This window comes from Halichoerus grypus, chromosome 1 (genome assembly GCF_964656455.1).
Source record: "Halichoerus grypus chromosome 1, mHalGry1.hap1.1, whole genome shotgun sequence".
In the NCBI taxonomy this organism is placed as follows: Eukaryota; Metazoa; Chordata; class Mammalia; order Carnivora; family Phocidae; genus Halichoerus; species Halichoerus grypus.
In genome coordinates, this window is record NC_135712.1 from 203,860,293 (window position 1) to 203,881,999 (window position 21,707).

Genomic DNA, 21,707 nt, shown 5'->3' on the forward strand with positions numbered 1-21,707 from the left:
AGGGGTGTGGCTGGGCTTGGGTTCCTCCAGGGAGGTGTGGGGGCCTGAGGACAGCAATGGCACACTGGTTGATGGCACAGCACAGAGCGAGAAGACGTTCCTGGGGACGGGGTGGGGGAGGCTTGGGGAGGGTGGGCAGGGCCGCCAAGAGGCAACAATGGTGTGAGGCTTTGGACCTGTCTGTCTCCTCTGGGCTGGGCAGGGGCACGGGGTCCGCCCCTCGGTGCCGTCTCGTCCCCTCCCTGGCCTTCCTGGGAGACTCATGGTGACTTATTCCCCCCCTCCCCACCACCCCGCCCCCGTCGCGGCTGACAGATGATCGTAAGTAGAGGCCCTTCTGTCCGTCTGTCTGTCCGTCCGCTCTGTGTCTGGACTCGGCCCACCGCGTGGCTGCATCCACCCCACCCAGCGCCCCCTCCTCACCCACCGGCCCCCCACCCACTGTCCCACTTCCCGCCTAGATGTGCCTGTGTTTGTCTGGGGCGGGGCATGGGGAGGGGGCGGGGCCTGGCGGGAGGGAGGCCACGCCCACCCACCCCCGCCCCGTTTTAAGTACAGAGGAGGTGCCTGCCGGCTCCCAAACCCCAAACCCTGAGCCCAGCACCTTCACATCTGACCTCATCCTTTAGTTGGAATTCACCCTTACTCCCATGCTCAGAACTCCACCAGGATATTTGTCTCTCCCCGAAGCTAGAAGGAGGTTAAAAGTCAACGGAGTTCCTCTAACCTCCCCTCTGGGCTCTGAACTGTTAGCAGCCACCCAAAATACAGGCCCTTACCACCCGGGTCCCCCTACTCAGCTGTTCAGCGCCGCCCTCCACCACCCCTGCCTTCCCACTCCCACCACAGGACCACGTGAATCCCAGACACACACCCAGGCACCCAGGTGGGAGACAGCATTTGTGACTTTGGTGTCAGGCAGACTTGGCGTCAAATCCCAGCCCAGCCACACTCTCTGTGACCTTGGGAATTCACTTCACCTCCCGATCTCCATTTCCTTGTCTGGAAAAAGGGGTTAACTGCAATAACTCTCTGAGGGTTGTTGTGAGAACCAAATGGGATGATGCAATAAAGTGCTCATCTTTATGACTACCTGAGGCAGTGCTCACTAAATTAGAGCTAATATTGTTGCTGGTGGTGGTAATAGGTAAACACATAGTAGGGTAGAGATCAATAAAACCACTTCAGAGTCCCCCTTTGTGGACAAGACAGGTTATTATAAGATTTCACCTGTCAAAAGTTTACAAGTGCTCATCTCACTTCTTGATGGCTGCAGTCTGGGTCTTTGGCTGTAAGCACTTGGTGGCAGCATACCCAACAACAGACAATGCGTTTGTGGGCAAGGAGCTAAAGGGATTCACATTTATTGATGATGCGTTGTATGCTAGACTTCATAGCTGCTCTTACAGCCCACCTTCATGACAACCCTTTGAGTGAGGTAGATATTATTCCCATTTTGCAGATGAGGAAAGCTGATGCTCAGAGAAGAGGAGTCACTTGCTCAAGGCCACATAGTAAACATATGCCAGAGTCAGGTTTCAAATTCAGGTCTGTCTGAATTTGGAGCCCATTTGATTTCCTGTTGACCCAAGAAACAAGATCCTCATATATACAGTAAACATAAATGAGTTATATTTTGGCAGTGACTTCTCTTCTTTCTCTCTGGCTCTGTATTTCTATTTCTCCTCTCTCTTTGCTGTCTCTCTGACTCTCATAGCTTTTAAGAATTGGTCATTAAGGTACGCACACTTTCCCCCCTGCAACCCAGCCATCAGCCCCCTGTGCAGTATAGATGTCCTTTACCTCCTGTCCCCATGAGTACATGTGTGATCACCCTGGGTTCCCACCCCACATGGTTTGCCAGGTTGATCACCCTGTGACATTGTCTCTGCAGGGCAACCTCTTGAGAAAACATGGCAAGGGATTAGAAAAGGTAATGAGGGCCTCATCTGTGCTGAGGTCCTGAGCTCTGGTGTCTGGGTGTGTGTGTGCATGTGTGTGTTCATGTGCATGGGTAGGAAGGTCAGCTGGGGATCACAGGTAAAGGCAGGTGTCCTAACCAAGTCCCATAAAACCAGAAATCAGAGATGAGTTGATTCTCCAGGGACATGGCTTGGAATGTGTGCACATGTGAGCAAACGTGTACAAACAGCTCCCACCCTCTCATAACAAAACCCATAGTGCTTATCTCAGCCCTGGGCTCAGCTGAATTCTGTGGCTTTGAGAAGGGCCCAGACACTGACTGGACCACTGCCCTGGACTGAGATGTGTGTTGTTTTTCATGTAGATTTTGTTGTTGTTGTTCTAATGGGTGTTTGTTGTAAGGAGATGGGAGCTGTGGCAACATATGAACAGTTGCCCTTGCTGTGCATTCATGCAGGAACTAGCATACCTGTGAGCACACAAGTGGGGTCTCTGCTTCATGAACATGGGTTGTAGGGCTTCCCTACTCGCTCATCCAGCCCTTTGGGGGGGCACATTCAATTTTCCAGTCACCATGTACATGTAAGTGCATCCATGTGGGGGTGAGTGTGTGAGTTTATGTGTGTGATTGTGCACACATGTGCAAGTGTTTAGGAGTGCATGTGTATATTTTAGTGTGTGAGTTCTGTGTGTATGTGTGCTGATCCAGGTGTGTGTGCGTGTAAACTTTCTGCACTTGCGTGGATGTACTTGGGTGTGTGTCTCTACATTGAGGAAACTTGTGATACCTATAAGTACACTTCTTTTAGAGTCAGGCCTGCTGGGAAAAGTCTTGGAGGTTGGGGGAGGAGAGAAACCCAAGCCCTTTCTCTTCTCTCCCCCTCCGCAAGGTACCCCATCCCTAGGCAGGCTGTCCCCAGGTGATGGGCTGGTTGTAGCCTCCTGGCAGTCCGGAGTCTGGCCGGAGTCCCCAGTGGGAGACAAGGGAAGGTGCCTAGCTGGGGAGGGGGCTCAGTGTTAGACTGAGGACCTGGGGGGCAGCTTGTGGGTTGGGGAGCGGGACTGTGCTTTGAGGGGGCAGGGAAGCCCCAGTGAACATCCTCCCAACAGCCACCCAAACTCTGACCTCCGCCTGATTCTCTCCACAGGGCAGGGTGAAATTGCCAAGCCACTCAGATGTAAGACCAGCCTCTCACTGTCTGTCTGGCTCCCACCCCCAACCCCCTCCCCACCCTGTGCCTCCTTCCATCTCTGTGGTCCGTGCCGTCTGGGGGCGCACTGTGAACCCATCTGTGGTCTCTTCCTTTGTTTGTCTGGTTTGCTCGTGAGGGGTGGTGGGTGGGAGGGAGGCAGGAGGGGAGGAGGGTGTGGCAGGGGAAACCAAGGACCAGACAGCTGGGCTCTTAAGTAGCTGTGCCTCAGGACAGCCTCAGGGAATCACAGACAAGGAATCAAAAGAGTAGCAACAGCCAGGATGATAGTAACAATATTAGTAGCTGCAGGATAACCAGCTCCCACTGGCCAGCTGGTAGACCATCAATGTGATTCCAAGCATCCCAGCTGTAAATGGCCCTCCTTCCCGCCTAGCCCTGCTCAGGACCCCAGACCACCCCAGGGCCCAGTAAATGCAGGACTTCATTGATACTTAGGCCTACTGCATCCCCTAACCTAGTGTAGGTGCTCCTGTTAACCAGGGAAGGAAACTGAGCCCCAGAAAAGTCCAAGGACATGCCTCAGGTCACCCAGCACAGTGATTGGAGGAGGCAGGACTCGTGGCTTCCAGGCCGACCATTGCCCCCAGCACTGCTCATGACCTTGAGACCAGATGATAATAAGAGTGTACATTGAACAAAGACATATTTAGCCCCAGCTAAACCATGAAGTGGATATTATTTTCCCCAACTAGATGGGAAAGCTGAGGTTCAGAGAGGTTAAGTGACTTGCCCAGGGCCACACAGCAGAGCTGGGATTTGAACCCAGGCCCACCCGGCTCATTGGAGCCATAACCAGGATGCCATCTTGCTGGTGTCTGTTTTGGGTGGGGTGGGGGATGGGTACTGAGGTGTGTGTTGGTGGGGAGGATTCTTCCTTTTACAAGGTCAGACTAACAGCCATCCAGATGACTGGGGAAATTCTCCCACAGAGGCATTGGGCCCCGGGAGTGGTGGGGTCACCAGAGCCCATCCCATAGTTTTCTTAAAACCCCCTGACTTTGGGTTGGTAAGCCTGCCCCATACCGATAAACACCATCTGGGGCTTCCCACACCCATGGCTCCTCACTGCCCACTCTCTTTCTTCTCTGTCCCACAAACCTGGGGTCCTGGTGGAGGTGAGAGGGTGGGTAGTGTGCCCACACTGGGATTTGCAGGGACAAAGTCACCACCTCCTCCTCAGCTCTTCCTGAGGGGGAGCTCCAGACCTCTGCCCCAGGGACACAACCCTTGCCCTGCCCAGAGCTTCTGGACAAGAACCAAGATGGTGTCCAGGGCTAGGGTGTCAGTAGGGCTGTGGGGATTGGACTGGAGGACCCCCACCCTCACCTCGGCTGTGACTGTTGTTACCTGCAGGGAACCCAGATGATCTTCAATGCAGCCAAAGAGCTGGGTCAGCTGTCTAAACTCAAGGTGAGGCCAAGAGCGGAGGGCAGGAGATTGGGGTGGAGAAGCTTCCTAGGGGGAAGGTCCCAGAATGGTGACATGTTCAAGAGACAGAAACCCTACTCAGACTGATTTAAGCACAATTTATTTGCTCCAGTGTGTTGGAAAGATCTGCAAAATTCAGCTTCAGATACAGCTTGATCAAGGATACAAATCATTTATTCAACAAATATTGAGCACGTGCTGTGTGCCGGTCACATGCTAGGTACCAGGGACACAATGATGAAAAGACAGACCCACTACCCAACTCATCAGAGTTTTACAGGGATGAGGCCCATAGACAGGCAGATCCCTAAGGTGGGGCCTGCTCTGCCCATCTGGGCCCTCTCTCCATCCATCCAGGACCACATGGTACGGGAAGAAGCCAAGAGCTTGACCCCAAAGCAGTGTGCAGTAGTCGAACTGGCCCTGGACACCATCAAGGTGAGAGGTCCCACCCCTGTCCCATCCCAGGCAGAGGGTGTGACTGGTGTAGACATGGACCTAGGCTCGAACCCACCTTACTTCATTCAATTTATAAACACTCCCTGATGACTCTTCTGTCAGTTCCAGGCTGGCTGATGGCAGGGCCCTGAGGAGCCTAGATTCAGGGGGCCAGCCAGATACAGACAGCCCCAGCTCTGTGGGGTCAGGGCAGGGTAGAAGGAAGGCTGGGAGCTGGGGGAGCCCAGGGAAGGAGAAGCGAGGGCTTTTGGAAAGAAGGCATGTGGGAGGTGGGTCTTGAGGAATGCATAGGAGTTTGCAAGGCAAAGCAAACAAAGCATTCTAGGCAGAGGACCAGCCCATGCAAGAACTCGATGAAAGGGACCATGGTCTCCATGAAATGAAAACTACTTTGAAGGAAATTTTTGCCAAAATAATTATAGTGAAATAGGGTTGGCAACATATTAAGGAGAGTGGTCAAGGAAAGCTCTTTGAGATCTTAACCAAAGGAGGACAAGGAGATAGTCATGGCAAAATAAGGTGTTTGAAGTTGTGGGGCGGGGGGGGGCTGGGGGGGGCGTCCCACCAGCGAGCACAGTAAGTGCAAAGACCCTGAGGCACGTACGTTCTAGGGAAGACGTTTTGAGAGAAGGCTGGGAGGTTGCAGGGTTGGGGCCACAAAGGGCTTGAAGAGAGGCGAGAAGCATGGGTATTATTTTGAGAGTGCTGGAAGCCCACCGGCGGGTTTGGGGCAGGTTTGGAGGTGGCGGAGTAGCAGAGCTCGACTTGGGTGTTTTGAAGCACACCACCCCCACCCCACCCCTCCCCCGCCCCCGTCATCCAACACATAACCACTGGAGGGCAGCGGGGTTGGGGAGGGGGTATTGGGGCTGCCTAACTAATTTCACCTCTCCCCACCTTGTCCTGCACAGCAATACTTCCACGCAGGTGGCGTGGGCCTCAAGAAGACCTTCCTGGAGAAGAGCCCAGACCTGCAGTCCCTGCGCTATGCCCTGTCCCTCTACACGCAGGCCACGGACCTGCTCATCAAGACCTTCGTGCAGACGCAAGCGGCCCAGGGTAAGCGGCGGCCTGCTAGCGTGGCAACCCTGCCCCTAGCCTGTGAGGCTGCCACTGACTCACCTCCTCTGTGACGTCATGGGCCGGGGCAATTGACAGCTCCCGGGAGCTCCTGAGCTCCGTGATGGCACGCGGCCAATGAGTGAACGACTACTGGGGGGCGGGACCTCTAACGTCATTGGGCCAGGAGGTGATTGGCATCTCCTGGGAGAATCTGTGACAACACGGGGCCAGTAGGTGATTGAAAGCTGTGGGGCGGGACCTCTTTGAAGGCAAGACTAGGGAGTGATTGAAAGCTCCTAGGGACGGGACTTGGAAGTTCTGGATCCAGGGAGTGGTTGACAGCTCGGGGCGGAGCGGGGCCTATGACGTCATGCGGCAAAGGAATGACTGACAGCCCCAGGGATGGGAGGGACCCCGACCTGGAGGAGTGGACGGAGAGGGAGTTTCCATTTCTCAAATTCTGTCTTTCTCTGTCTCTTCTCTTGCCTCTGTCTCCTGTCCCTCTCTGAGTTCACACACAGCAGCTGGGGCTGGGGAGAGCAGGTCTCCTCCCTGGGGACCCCCCTCCCATTCAAAACTGGCCCTAAGAAAAGGGAGAGAAGTCTGGCGGCTGACCCAGCCTTAGTTCTGGCAGTGCGGTGGGAGGGAGAGCGGCCATCAAGCCAGAAGCTGGGGGGAGGGGAGCGGCCCCCTTCCCCCCTCGCCCTTCCCCCCCGTCAGCCCAGGGCCTAGGGCCCTCCCTGGGCGTCGGGCCTCCGTGCTCAGCCTCGTGCCCAGTCCAAGCTGCTGCTTTTGGTGTCCCTGGTGTCCCCCCGGAGCGGGAGGCTGTCTGTCCGTCCGTCTGCAGCTGACGTTTCTTTCTCTCTTGTTTCTCCTCCCTCTCACTCGCTGCCCCCTCTCCGCGCCTCCCCTGCTCCCCGCCACACACACTCGCCCTCCATCCTCGCCTCTCGCTCGCTCGTCTCTCCCCCCACCTCTCCCTTCCCTCCTTTCTCCACCTTCCCCCGTGATTAGTCCATGGTGGAAAAGGGACTAGGTTTACCCTTAGTGAAGACATTTATCCTGAGAAGGGTACGTGCCTCCGCCGCCCGCCCGCCCGCCCGCCCGCGCCCGGTGCCCGGTGCCTGCGCCCCTCCCGGCCCCGGCTAGTAAAAGGCCCGTCCTTCCGCCTCCCCGGCCTGCCGGGCCCCGCCCAGGCCGGCCCAGCTGTGGGGGCCTAGGTGGACGAGGGGGAAGGACGGCTTGCTGGTTCCACGCGGGGACGGAGAAGCGATTCGAGTCGGAATCCGCTTCTTCCTAGGTGCATCTCTTAAGCCAGATCCCGGGTACCCCGGACAGCGCCTGCACGGTTAAGAGTGGGCTCAGATCCCAGTGGGCTCCGATCCCAGCTCCGCCACTCTGGCGGCTGGGCGCCTGTGGGAGCATCTCGCCTCCCTGAGTCTCAGCTTTCCCATCTGTAAAATGGGAACAGTCAAGGGCCCTAATTCATAAGATTATTTTTAGGATTAGACGAATTAAATTTAGAGCAGTTCCCGACCTGTAATACATGTAGTAGATCCCAGGAAATGTTTGTTGTTACTATTATTATTATTATTATTATTATTATTATTATTACTGGTGTCATTCTTCCAAGCATAGAAAACTAAGTTTTCAGGCTCTAACTCTGAGCCAGCGCTTGTGCCAAGAAGCATTTCTCAGGGATTCTTGAAAAGATTTCTCCCACTTGCCCCACAGGGCGGTCCATCATTCCATAGATGAGGAAGCTGAGTCTCAAAGGAGATTAAGCCACTTGCCCAAGGAACCTAACCCTACAGGGGGCCAGGGACTCGGGAAGGGGTGGGATTGGGGTAAGCACAGAGAGGCCCGGGAAAGACCCTTCCCCTTGGAGCCAGCAAACCACGGGATGGGGGCGCCCAGCATTGCCCTCCTCCCCCTTCTTACTAGCTTTGGCCATGGTCTGACCCCTCACCCCACCCACCACTGTCCAACTCCCCCCCGGCACCCTCAGTCTGGCCCGGATTGAGCTTGCTGTGAAGCATCAGCCTTGGGGTGGGGGGAGGTGAGGCTGAGCATGTGACTGGTTGGGGGGAGGGGGGAGCCGGAGCCTGAGATGACAAGGAAGGTGGCCTGGGGTGGGCAGCAAGGATGGGGGGGTGCACGCCCCAGTAGTGGGGTGATGGGGGGTCTCCAGGCCTCTCTGTCCCCTGAGCCTCAGTCACTTCCCACCCAGTGCCAGGTAACCCGGATTAACCTTGGACACCCACCCCTGACTCTCCCCCTTCCTCCCCCCATGCATGGGGTGCTCAAGGTGTGGGGAGCTTCCTGAGGGGCAGGGGAGGAACCTGGTGGGGGTGCTGGCGGTCACAGGTCCCCAGGTCCCACAGGATGCCCTTTTCAGAACCACAGAGAGAGGGACAAGGACAAAGCTTTTAAGCTGCCCCTTCAATGACCCCACCAGAACCAATCAATCAGGGCATTGTGGTGGCCACAAACAGAGGCACACCTTAGCCAGACTCAAGCAGACTAGGGAATTTATGGGCCTGGAACTGAAAGATTAAGGGCTGTGTTGACATCAGTAATAGCTGGAGCCAGAGTCTCTGACAATGTTATTGGTCATTGGTCTCTGTTGAGACATCTGTGATGTAGGCTTTCCCCTCATTGGGCAGCCAGCCTTGCCAGCTTAGCTCCAGACTCTTTCCTCAGGGTTACAGCCAAAGTCCCAGGGCTAACTCTGATTGGCCCAGCATGGGTCACATGACCATTCCTGAGCCAATCACTGCAACTATGGGCAGGGAATGCTCTGATTGGGCAGCCTTGGTTCATTTTGCGATACCTGAAGTGCAAGATGGAGCCACGAGGTCTGAGGTGGGCTTGGGGGCCATTTCTCAATCTCAAGAAACTTGAGATCCTCTACTGAAAGAGGAATAGCAGTGGGGCAGGGAAAATAAAGATATCCCTACAAGCTGTCCCTTTAGAAGAAGTGAGGACTCTGGGTCAGGTTATCACTGTTTTGGAGAAACAGTGAGGAAGCCCGTGTGGCCAGAGCAGAGTGAGCGAGGGTGAGCGTGGACAGAGGTGAGGCAGGAGAGGTAATAGCGAGGACACATTGGTAGGACATTGCAGGTCACAAAAAGGACTTTGATTATTTCAGAGGGAGATGGAAGCCATGGAAGTGTTTTAAGCAGAGGAGGGAAGTGTGCTAACCTAATAGGATTTCTCTGGCTGGTGTATGGAGAGAGGCTGAGAGGAGGATTCCAGAGACAGGGTGGGGACCACTGCAATAGTCCAGGCATGTGATGATGGAGGACAAAACAGGATGGAGCCAAGGAGGTGGGTCAGATTCTGGAGGTATTTTGAAGGTAGAGTCAGTAGGATTTTCTAGTGTGTGAGTACTTCGAGAGGGAGTGGAGACAAAGAAGGGAGTCCCAACAGTTTGACAATTTAAAGAGAAGGAGGAAGTGACAAAAGAGGGTGAGAAGGAGCGGCTGGCGTGTAGGATGATAACCTGAAGGGTGTGGCATTGGAGCAACCAAGAGGAGAAAATGAGACCCAAGGAAGCCAGGGTGAGTACGATGGTGTGTAAGATGAAGACTGAGTTTTGACAGCATGGCAATCAGTGGAATGAGAAAAATGGGGGGGGCAGATGCTTTAAGCTCAGAGAAGTTAAGAGATCTGCCTGAGATCACACAGCGAGGTAGTGAAAGGCCTGAACCCAGCATTCTTGGCTTCCTAACGTCACTTGCCATCACATCCCCACCCTCACTGCCACCCTGTCAGGGCTGATGACCTGGTGCCGCCAGCACATGGTGGGTGGGAAGCAGTCCAGGTCCCTTAGAGTGGGTGGGAAGAATGGAGCTCATGCCAAGCATCCTCCCCTACCCCGCCCAGGCTCGGGTGTGGAAGACCCTGTGGGTGAAGTTTCAGTCCACGTTGAGCTCTTCACTCATCCAGGAACTGGGGAACACAAGGTCACTGTGAAAGGTGAGTAGTCTGAGTTGGGAGGGGGAGTGCCTTCGCCAGGATTCACTAGGTCCTATGACAGAAACCAAACTCAAACTAGCTTAAGCAAGAAAGGCATTTTTCATTTAAAAAAAAGTTTTCATAAAACTGAAAATTGTAGAAATAAATCATCTTCAGGCATGGCTGGATCCAGGGGCCCAGTGTTATGGGACTTAATTCCACCTTCTCCATCTCTCAGCTCTGCCTTGCTTTTGTTGGCTTTTTTTAAAAATTAGAACACAGATTGAGCTGTTTTAACCAAGGCCTAAAATAACAGTGGCTTAAACAAGATAGAATGAAATTTTCTCTGAGGTAACCAAGGACAATCAGCCCAGAGCTGACATTGGAGGCTTCACAGATTTGGGGACCCGTGCCATCTTTTGTTGCACTTTCATCCCTAATATGTTTTCCTCCTCTATATGGTACCAAAAAACTCAGTACCCACCAGCATCCCAGCCTGCAGCTAGAAGGAGAAAGTTTAGGGCATTCTCCCTGCCTTTTAAGCCACAACCTGAAAGTTGTACACATCCCTTTCTTTCACTGAAATTTCATTGACTGGAACTTAGTCATATAGCCACACTTAGCTATAGGAACATTCTGGGAAATGTACTCTTTCAGACAGGCTTTGAAACCACAGCTGCGTATTTAGGGGACCCTGACAGTCTTACCCTCTACTTCCCCTAACAGTCGTGGCTGCCAATGACCTCAAGTGGCAGACTTCTGGCATTTTCCGGCCATTCATCGAGGTCAACATCATTGGGCCCCAGCTCAGTGACAAGAAACGAAAGTTTGCAACCAAATCCAAGAACAACAGCTGGGCCCCCAAGTACAACGAGAGCTTCCAGTTGTGAGTCCAAGGATGGTTTGGGGAGCATGGGGAGGGGACATCTGCTAGGTGAACCTCAGGGTCCACTAGAAGAGGGATGACTGGTAGGCCAGTGATTCCTGGGCACAGGAATGAGAAGGGGCACATCCTAGGTGAGAGCACTGGGAAGGAAGGCACCTTAGTGCAGGAATGACATTTGAGGGGATGGGGGGTAACCACTTTGGGAGACAGGCAGTTCCCAGCGGAGGGAGTGAATGTAATATAACATGTTGAGGAAGGCTTGTGAAGAGGAGGGGAAGTCTGGGCAGAGGGCGCATGTTGGGCACAGCCATTTCTGGGGCTGGAGACTCAGGTCTGGTTAAGGGCCATGAGAGGTCATGATGGGGCAAGGGTGAGGGTCTCAAGGGCACGGGGGGCAGGTCTCCTGGAGTCAGCAGTGAGCCTTGTCAGGGCTGTCGGGGCAGCTTTGGAGGAGTCACCGGTAGAGGACAGGAGTGGAGTGTGATCCAGGGCATTGGGATGCCTGTCAAGTGGGTGACGGTGTGGTCACATCCAGATGGGGCTTCCTGGTGAGCATAATCAGAAGCATCAGGGGTCCAGAGGGGCAGATGACTGAGGGAACACAAATAAATCTGATCAGGGTATTACTTGGGGTGGGCAGATATTTGGCTCAGGTGCAAACCTCACTGGAGCAGGATCATGTTGGGGGTGTTCTTGGGGGACAGAAGTGCAGAGGGGTAAGGGGTCATCAGAGCTAGGGAGAGGACAAGAGGGCTCTTGATCAGAGGATTTTGGAGTGGTAGGACACCTGATGCAGTGCTTGGGAGCAGGAGCTTGGTCTCGTTGCGGGGCAGATGTCTCCTGGAATGGGTAGTAGTACTTGAGGGCTAAGAGTACAGTCAAGGAGGGTGTTTCTGGGGAGCGGTGTGGGCGTGGCCCATCAGGGCAGGTCCCCTGGGGGCAGAGGCCCAGCGTTGGGGACCTAGCTTGGGGGTAGGGGGAGGCATGCTGGAATGTGTTGGGGGTCACTCATGGTGAAGGCACGAGGGCAGGTCGTGTGGAGAGAGCACCTTAGGGGTAAGAGGGGTGGGCTAGGGAGTATGGGAGAGGGGCCACGTCAAGGAGAGAACTTGGGTTCAGGTGGGAGCCCGGTAAAGGGGCTTCTGGGTGCGATATCTGGGACAGGGTGGTGGGAGCAGCAGCTCAGCTGGCCAAAGGTGTGGGCGCAGATACCGCGGGGTGGAAGCGTGGTCTAGCCAGGGGGTCTCGGGGTAGTGTCACCTGGGTGGGGACGTGGTTTGGCCCGGGGCTTGGGAGTAGGATGGTGGGGGTGTTGTCGATTAGAGATGGGGTGGGGAAAGAAGGGAGGAAGGAGAGACAGGACAGAGATATTATTGGGGAACAGGGGTGAGTCTGTGTCAGGAAATGTGGGCGTGGCCCAGCTCTGGTGTCTTGGGGGCGTGGCCCAGCGCGGAGGCGGGGTCAGCGGTAGGGGCGTGGGAGCCCGGCAGGCGGGGCTGTCCTCACGCCCCGCCCCGTCCCCCCGCCCCCCTGCTCCCCCCCCCCCCCCCGCCCTCAGCACGCTGAGCGCCGACGCGGGCCCGGAGTGCTATGAGCTGCAGGTGTGCGTCAAGGACTACTGCTTCGCGCGCGAGGACCGCACGGTGGGGCTGGCCGTACTGCAGCTGCGGGAGCTGGCCCAGCGCGGGAGCGCCGCCTGCTGGCTGCCACTGGGCCGCCGCATCCATATGGACGACACGGGCCTCACGGTGCTGCGCATCCTGTCACAGCGCAGCAATGACGAGGTGGCCAAGGAGTTCGTCAAGCTCAAGTCGGACACGCGCTCCGCCGAGGAAGGCGGTGCCGCGCCTGCGCCCTAGCGCGGGGCACGCGGGCGTGCAGCACTGCGCCTGCGCACGGGGCGGGGCGACGTCTGCGCGCTGGGACCTCCCAGAGGGCGAGTCTCCGGGCTCTGTGCAGAGGGCTGGCTGCGCCTGCGCCCTTGACTTAGCTCACCCCTCTAGGGAATTGTGAAAGGACGACGCCCCGCCCCCTCAAGAGGCCACGCCCTAGGGCGCGATGAAGGAAGAAGCCACATCCCCTACTAGAAGCCAAGTCCCCAGCGCCTAGGAGACATTTCGAGCTGGGATGGGAGGGAGTCCCGCCCCCTATGGAGGAGGCCAGATCCTGGGGCTCTGGTACGGGGAGGCCCTGCCTCCTGTCCCCTGGAAAAGCCATAAGATGGGTCCCCAAGCCCTGGGACCCAAGACCAATTGCCAAGTATGGAACTCTCAGCTTCCTCGAGGGGCGGGCTTCCTGGAGGGCCCCCTGGGGTGGCCTAGGGGTTGGAGGCACTAGGATGCTTGTTGGAGGGCCCAGGTTGGACCAGAGTGTCTTCTCGTGTTTGTGCAAAAAATAAACAGGGAGGGAGGGGAGGATGGGATTTCAAAAGCACATGCGCTCTCGGGCGCCCAAACCCTGGGGGCCAAGTGGACGGCTCTGAAGCACCCGCGCTGCCCCCACTTCCCTATGGGGGTTTGCCTCTCCTTTCCCCCAGCATACCCCATCCTCATATAGAGTTCAACCCACCCATTTAACAGATGGCAAAACTGAGAGCCAGAGAGCTGCTTGAGACTTTGCTGAAGGTCCCAGTGCCACACCCTCTCCCCGCTCCCTTTGGCCTGTGTGCCCCATCTAAGGGTGGGCTGAGATCGGATGACCCGACACAGCTCCCCATTGCTGCTAACCCCCTCAGGGGAACTCCCCCAATCCTTACAAGGGATGGGGGTTCTGGGCCAAGGCCCCCACTGCCCCCCTCCCATGTCTAGCTGCCAAGCAAAACCCCTGCCCTCTGCCCTTTCCACTGGGAACCTATGGGGAGATTCCCTGAGAACTCTAGATCTCCCACCAAAAAAAGAGTGAGGATTTGCGATTCCCTGGACCCAGGCACACCCTGAACCCCTTCTTCCTCTTCCAGAATTCTCCAGGCAGGCAAGAAAGAGACCAGAAACTCTAGGTGTGTGTATATGTGTGTGTGTAAATATACAAACATGCTTGGAGCTTAGTCTCCAAAATCTCATTCATTCATTCAAACACCAGAGGTGGGGCCTCTACCTGCCTGAAGCTCTTCCTCCAGGAGGTAATAGTGGGGCAATCTGGTCAGAGTCAAGTTTCCCCATTGTAGTTCATGCAGGCAGAACCTTTTGGGAAATTTGTCCTGGTTTGTCTTTGCCCAGAATCTGCTTTTCCTTGTTGGATGGGTGCTTTTGTGCCATTTTTTTTTCCCCTGCCGGACTGACAAGTACAGGATTCTCTTGTACTAGAAAGAAATTAAAACAGGGGCCAGGTGAGGAGTAGCTGGGCTCCTGGAGTGGTGGGGGCTGTGTCAGACAGCACAGTGAGGGAGGGCTTTCTGAGGAGGTGAAAAAGGAGAAGGAACCACCGATTAGAGCCAAAAAGCTCCAGGTGGAGGGAACAGTAGGTGCAAAGGCTGAGGTGGGCAGGCTTGAAGCACAGCGAGGTCAAAGTGGCTGACGAGGGGGACAACAGGGAGGAGGTGTTGATGTCAGGGAGACCTGCAGAGATGTCAGACCAGGCAGGGCCTTGTATGCTGCCCTGGGGAGTTTTTATTTTACGCTAAGAGACTTGGGGAACCCCAGGAGATTTTAAAGCTGAGGAGAGTCTGAAGGTCAGATTTCAAAATCTCCCTCTGGCCACCTAATGGAGAAAGGACCAGTGCAGTTTGGGGGAGAGACAAAGTGCTTTTGGGACACTGAAATTAATTCCTGGAAAGATTTTGGAGGGTACATTAAAAAGAAAAAACAAACCTACCCCTTAGATGAGCCTTGGGCCACACTGGGTAGAGTTGTCCCCATTGTGCACTGCCCAAGGGTTTGGCATGTCTAAGGAGGCCATGTGCAAATCCTAGGCATTGAGAGTTGTATGTTTATATTGACGGTTTCCTGGCAGGTGAACAAGTCTGGAAGAAATGGCACTGTTTTCTGAGTTACCTGGAGGTACTCTATGTCCCTTGAATTTAGGCAGGTTCGGGTGCCTGAAGGTTCTGAACCAGAGACTAGGATGCAAGTTCTGCTACAGGATGGTGGGGGAGGGGGCAGGGGCCAGGGGCAAGGCTGGGAGGTGGCAAAGAGGGAGCCTAGAATCTCTATCACATGGACCGAGAGGGAGATTTTAAATTCAGACCATCCAAGGGGTAGGTGGGAGTGAGGTGGATAGATGATTCAGGTTGAGAACACCAGCAACACCCAAAGGGGAGGTAATATGACCGGGGGTGAGCCCTGAAAGATTTATGGATGACCAGCAGGGAAAGGGGGAGCTGAGCTTCTGCCTGAGAGAGCCAACTTATTTCCCAAAAGAGTCCTTGGGAGTCTCTGGTCAAGGCCTGCCAGTGTGTGTGAGTGAGAGTGTGTGTGTGTGTGTGTGTATAAAATTCCCCAGCGCCGGTCCAGGCACATGGAGGGAGCTTCAGGGAGTATTTGTTGAATGACTTTTTCTGACTCCCAGGCTAGAACTGTTTTGGAAATTTACTCCGTCTTCTTTCCCCAGAGAACTCCTATTTATCCCTCAAAACCCATCACAAATATCCTCACCTGTAGAAAACCCTCACTGCTCCTCCTCAGGACTTCCCCAGCCTCTGTCCCTCCCTTCTGTCCCTGATGCCGGGGGCTGGGGGGGGGGTGTCTGTGACAGGCTCTGTTTCCCCCAGACTGGGGTTTGAGGCCTCTTGATAGCCCCAAGTTCACTGAGCACAGACTGGGCACAGGGGGATGACAGGGAGGGTATGCCTAGTAGAACTATGTCTTGGGGTGGGGGGTCCACATGCATGTCTATCCATGTCTGTCCATACCAACCTTCCCCTCCCACATAGACCTGGGCACACAGAAGGTGCTCCAGCCAGACTGTGGCTGAGTCACAGGACACAGAGTGGAGAGAGGACAAGAGCAGACAAGGAGGAGACAGGAAAGGAGTCTCAGGGCCTGGAAGCCTTTGGAACTAGGAAGTTCCTGTATTGGAACAAGGCTCAGAGAGGAGCAGGGTTTTCCCCAAGGCCACTCACCACCTCACCTGGGGTGCCCGAAGTTCTGAGCCCTGGTGGGGTCTCAGGGTTGTATTTGGACCTCATTTCATGCCAGGAACTGGCCCTAGATTTCCATGGTTCAGGGAAAGGATAAAAGTAGGGTTGGCCCGTGGGAGGGGGAGTGTGACATTGAGGGGCATCTTGGACAGAGCCGAACCCTTCTCCCTGTACCCCACCCGTCAAGAGGGACAGTGTCCCAGAGTAAGGACACAAAGAGAGAAGAAGAGGGAAGGATGGAGAGAGAGAGAAAGGGAGAAACTGGGAGGGTGAGATCATGCCCAGAGAGACCTTGAGGGTCTCTTGGGGGGACATAGAGCGATCTTGAGATGAAGAGAGACTCAGAGGTGGGGAGAAAAGTTGGGGATCTAGAAGGAAGAGGAACCCACTGTTCTCTCTGGCTCTCACCAGTCCATCCTGGAAGGATTTATGTAAAACGAGCAGGTGCCTGGCCTCGACCTGCAATCCCTCTCGGGCTCCAGAGCCTGAAACCTCACCATGCCCCCATCAGAGATGCAAAAAACTTAACACCCAACTAGAAATCTTTGGGACCTCAGAGACCTTTCTGTCCCCCACACCCTGCGCTGTTCATTTTGCAGATGGGGACACCGAGGGGCAGGACAGAGCAGGGACAGCCCAGAGTCGCCCCTAAACTCTGCTGCCCCAGTGGAGCGGGAGGGGAGCTCGCTGGGGGTTTGGTTCGGGTCATGACACCGTCTGCCCCCTGAACATCCTTTCCTAAGAATTGTCAAGGACCAAAGTCGTCTTCACTGACACGTATTGCTTTTCTATTTGCCTTTTATTTTTTTTAAAGAGAGAAATCAAGTTGACGGTGTCGAGTAAGACCTCCCCCATTCCCCGAGCCCTGCCTAACCACAGTGGCTCACTTGAGGCACAGGTCACAGGCAGAGGGTCCCCCCTGCCGATCCCCTGTGCATCCCAGGCCAAACAGCCAGGGGGACTCACATTTCACCCCTGGCCCCGCCCCCCTGAGACCCCCAAACCCGGACACGCAGTTCAGGGAGGTTCTTCCTCCACACACCTTCTCTTAGCATGTGATTGCAAATGTGAAATCAAAATGCTCTTCGTTTGTTTGTTTTAATTCCATCCCGTTGGTCTGGCATCTGCACAGATGCCCCCATTTCTCTGTAAATATGTGACTTGGAACAAATGTTTAAAACCAACGAGAAGTGGTCATGAATGCATGGTGTTGAGATGTTTTGCACTATTCCGACTTTTTGGTCTCTGTAAAAATATTTTATTAACAGCAGACATTAAAAAAAAAGAAAAAGCACACAGCCTCAGACACGTGGTGGCTTTCTTGCGTTCCCAAATCGACGAAAAACTCACATAGCCCTTAATACTAGCAGACGCTGTTGAACACACTTCTCACCCATGAACGCAACTCATGCATGACTAGCTTTGTAGAAGGAGAAGTGAGGCCCAGGGAGGGGAGACGCTGCAGGGCGGGGAGAGCCAGGATCTGAACCTAGGACATGGACCGCTGTTGCTCTTAGCTCAAGCAAGTTGGGACACACACTCAACCTGCAGCCCCACGTTTGTCTGTTGTGTTTGGTTTTTCCCAGCTTAAGTAATAAAAATGTATTGAGAATTCCTGGCATGGTGGTTATTGCCTCCCAACCTGGAGGGAGGTTGCGAAATCACTGAGGGAAAGCACTCAGAAATCACGCTGTCCTGGGGCGCTTGGGTGGCTCCATCGGTTTGCCTTTGGCTCAAGTCATGATCCTGGAGTCCCGGGATCGAGCCCCCCATTGGGCTCCCCACTCAGTAGGGAGTCTGCTTCTCCCTCTGCCCTTTACCTGGCTCATGCACGCACTTGCTCGCTGACTCTCTCTCAAATAAAATCTTTTTTAAAAGGTTTTATTTATCTAATTGTCAGAGAGAGAGAGAGAGAGAGAGAGAGCAAGCAGGGGGAGGGGCAGAGGTAGAAGCAGGCCCCCCGCTGAGCAAGGAGCCCAACATGGGACTCCATCCCAGGACCCTGGGATCATGACCCAAGCCGAAGGCAGACGCTTAACCGACTGAGCCACTCAGGTGTCCCTCTCTCAAATAAAATCTTAAAGAAGAAAGAAAGAAGGAGAAAAGAAAAAGAAAGAAAGAAGAAAGAAAGAAAGAAAGAAAGAAGAAAGAAAGAAAGAAAGAAAGAAGAAAGAAAGAAAGAAAAGAAAGAAAGAAAAGAAAGAAAAGAAAGAAAGAAGAAAGAAAAAGAAAGAAAAGAAAGGAAGGAAGGAAGGAAGGAGGAAGGAAGGAAGGAAAGGAAGGGAAGGAAGGGAAGGAAGGGAAGGAAGGGAAGGAAAGGAAGGAAGGAAGGAAGGGAGGGAGAAAGGAAGGAAGGAAGAAAGAAAAAGAAATCACACTGTCCCCCAACACCTCTGGCCAACACAGGAAGGCGCAAAACCCTTCCCCCAAAAAATTGGTCAGGCTTTGTTCATCCAAGAAGTGTTGGGAGGACAGATGCATAAGGGACCATCACATGATACTGGGGGTGGGATGGGGGTGTGCTGGACCCCAAGCTGGCTCCTCAAAAACCAGGGGAGAAACAAAACTGCTTCTTCTCTGGGGGTGGAGTTCCTGGTCACCAGGCTCATTTCTTACCCTTGACAAGGCTGTCACTGTCCCGGGTAACACTTTCATCCTGTAGGTTCAGGACAACGTTGTCAGCAAGGCTGTCAGCAGTGAGACAGATATGGTTCTGTCCTGTGAATACCGTCTGGGAGACGTTCTGGGCTGCGGGATCTTGTGCAGCTTGATATAGCCAGGGTTCCTGCTCAGGGCTCCTCCAAGGTGAGCAGGCTGGGGCTAAGGGTCTCACCCCCTGGCTCCATCCTTACCTCCAGCCCTTCTCTGGGTCGTCAGTCCAAGGTTGTGCTCAGATAGTTCCTGTCCAGTCCCACTTTGGTCCCTACCTGTTTTGTTTTTTTTTAATATAGCAGGTGAGAATCTCATTTCATAAACGTGCAAAGAACAAAACCTCATTTTTCTACAGCTGAAGTTAATTTCTTTTTTTAAGATTTATTTATTTATTTGAGAGAAAGAGAGAGCACGAGCAAGAGGGGCAGAGGGAGAAGAAGAGAGAGTCTCAAGCAGACTCTGCACAGAGCCGGACATGGGGCTCAATCTCATGACCCTGAAATCACAACCAGAGCCAAAACCAAGAGTCAGACGCTTAACTGACTTAGCCACTCAGGTGCCCCTACCGCTGAATTTAATTTCTGTTTCGAGCCCTCATCCCACCAGGGAGCAGAAATGGAATCTGACTCAGCTCAGGGTTTCCTCGGGGGAATTCAAGGACCACCCCCACACACACACACACCCCAAGATCTGGGGTGGTTTCTACATTTGAGTGGCTAGGGCAAGGGCCACGAGATCCACCCCTGGGAGCCGCTTCACTGAGTGCTCTTAGCTACAAGAAACAGCCAAAAGAATTAAAAGCAGGACCCAAAGTGGTTAAACCACGGGAGTTACCTATACCTAGAAATTCTCCTACGAATGCACCTTGCATGTGGGTAAGAAGGCTGGAAGCAGCCTCATGTCATGGGATTTGCACACAGGGGAATATTCTACGGCTGGGGAGAGGGACGAGCCAGGGCTGTGGGCAAGGTGTCAGAAGACGCAGCCCGCCACGGGCCTTCCACGCCCTTACTGACCGTGCCAGGCTGCACAGCTGCTCTCTCCCGGAGACCGAGAAGTTTCCGGAGCTAGACGCGTGGACTACACAGCGTGACTTCTGCATGACTGCTCGCTCCCTGACCCAGGGGACTGGCTTGTGTGTTGCTTGCTACCACAGGGGCTCAGCCCTTGGCCCCGTGTCCCTCAGCCTGTGGGCTCCGTCGTGTCACCCGCAAAGCTTGGGAACAGAGGCTCACTCCGGCTGCTTGCTGTGCTTCGAGAACCAAATGGCCTGGCTCTGGATCCACCGAAGCTCGTAGTCAACTCCACACCCGTGGGCAAGGGGCAGGTTGACGTCTGCCCTTCTCTCTGGAGCGAGGGAGGCTTTTCTCTGACAAAGTATGTGAATGAATGTTAGACGTGTGATGTTGACTGGGAAAAAGTAAGTCTTACACGTCTGCACAGGGCATGACCCATGTTGAGCAAGCCCAACAACTAGCTGCATATATTTACACACACAGAGATCTAGTTTCAGGATACATAAGTGTGATTAATTAAAAAAAAAAAATAAGCATAGGGGCGCCTGGGTGGCTCAGTTGGTTAAGCGTCTGCCTTCAGCTCAGGTCATGGTCCCAGGGTCCTGGGATCGAACCCCGCACCGGGCTCCCTGCTCGGCGGGAAGCCTGCTTCTCCCTCTCCCACTCCCCCTGCTTGTGTTCCTGCTCTCGCTGTCTCTCTCTCTCTGTCAAATAAATAAATAAAATCTTAAAAAAAATAAATAAGCACAACATTTAGGATTAAAAAATGGAGGATTCTACCTCATACCATCAAGATGGCTACTACCGAAAAACCCAGAAGGCAGCAAGCGCTGGGGATGTGGGGAAACTGGAACCCTCGTGTCCTGTTGGTGAGCGTGTAAAATGGTGCAGCCTTCGTGGAAAACGGGAGAGAGAGTCCTAAAGAGATTAAAGACAGAATTACCCTGTGACCCAGCAATTCCACTTCTGGGAATATCCTCCAAAGAATGGAAAGCAGGGTCTGGAAGAGATATTTGGACACCCATGTTCAGAGCAGCATGGTTTACAGTAGCCGAAACATGGAAGCAAGCCAGTGTCCATCAACAGATGAATGGGCCAGTGCAAGGCGGTTTATCCACACACTGGAAGATACTTCAGCCTTAAACAGGAAGGAGATTCTGACCCAGGCCACAACATGGGCGAATCTTGAGGACACTCTGCTGAGTGAAAGAAGCCAGTCACCGAAGGACAAAGACTGTATGATCCCACTTGAGTAGCCAAATCCGTAGAGGCAGAAAGTAGGACGGTGGGTGGCGGGGGCTGGGGGAGGGGGAGCGGGAGTTTGTGTCTGATGGGGACAGAGTTCCAGTTTGGGAGGATGGAAATTTCTGGAGGTGGATGGTGGTGATGGCTACACAACACTGTGAATGTGCTAAGTGCCACAGGATTGTCCACTTGCATATGGCTAAGTTTATGTTACCCGAATTTCATCTCAATTTTAAAGATTAAACTGAAGAACAGGTGGCTGGACAGTCTCGGGCCCCTGAGCCAGAGTTTGCCAACCTCTAACCTAGTCCATTATTCAAACTCCCCCTCCTGCTTCTTTCTCCTCACCTCCCCTAACCTGCAGCTAAACTCCAGCACCATCCTCATGCTCACGACCCACCCTCCACTGTCCCTGAACCCCCAGCCTCAACCTCACCCTGTCCTCCTGCTCTCGCCCCCGCCCCTTAATCTACCCTAATCTCACTCCCCTTTCCCCACCCCTCTTCATCATGCTACCTGCCAACACGGCACGATCACCCAGGGAACGTAAACAAGATGAACAGTTTCCTGGAGGGTGAAACACAATTCTGTGATTCATGATCTATGTGCGATTACATTTCATTACATAATTCATTATATTGCATGATAATTACTGTGTTCCTAATGCTACAATTACATATAATAGGTTCCACAATTATGCATCCTACAATTACACAACCATTCTTCCCATCACCATAAAGTACAGGAATAAACGAGGAGGAAGTGGTGGGTTGACATCAGAACCCGCC

The 21,707-nt window shown here is 54.0% G+C and overlaps 1 protein-coding gene across 1 annotated transcript in view; it reads left to right on the forward strand.

Moving 5' to 3' along the window:
• The window catches only part of UNC13A (unc-13 homolog A), a 61,928-nt gene extending 44,616 nt beyond the window's left edge, over nt 1-17,312 (forward strand). The window contains exons 35-43 of the mRNA XM_078059348.1: nt 462-471; nt 1,895-1,933; nt 3,072-3,101; nt 4,491-4,547; nt 4,923-5,003; nt 5,936-6,083; nt 9,975-10,067; nt 10,773-10,932; nt 12,491-17,312. Of these exons, the coding sequence (XP_077915474.1) occupies nt 462-471; nt 1,895-1,933; nt 3,072-3,101; nt 4,491-4,547; nt 4,923-5,003; nt 5,936-6,083; nt 9,975-10,067; nt 10,773-10,932; nt 12,491-12,791 (919 nt within the window). The 3' untranslated portion in view covers nt 12,792-17,312. The remainder of the gene's footprint in view (nt 1-461; nt 472-1,894; nt 1,934-3,071; nt 3,102-4,490; nt 4,548-4,922; nt 5,004-5,935; nt 6,084-9,974; nt 10,068-10,772; nt 10,933-12,490) is intronic.
• Nucleotides 17,313-21,707: the final 4,395 nt, after the last annotated feature.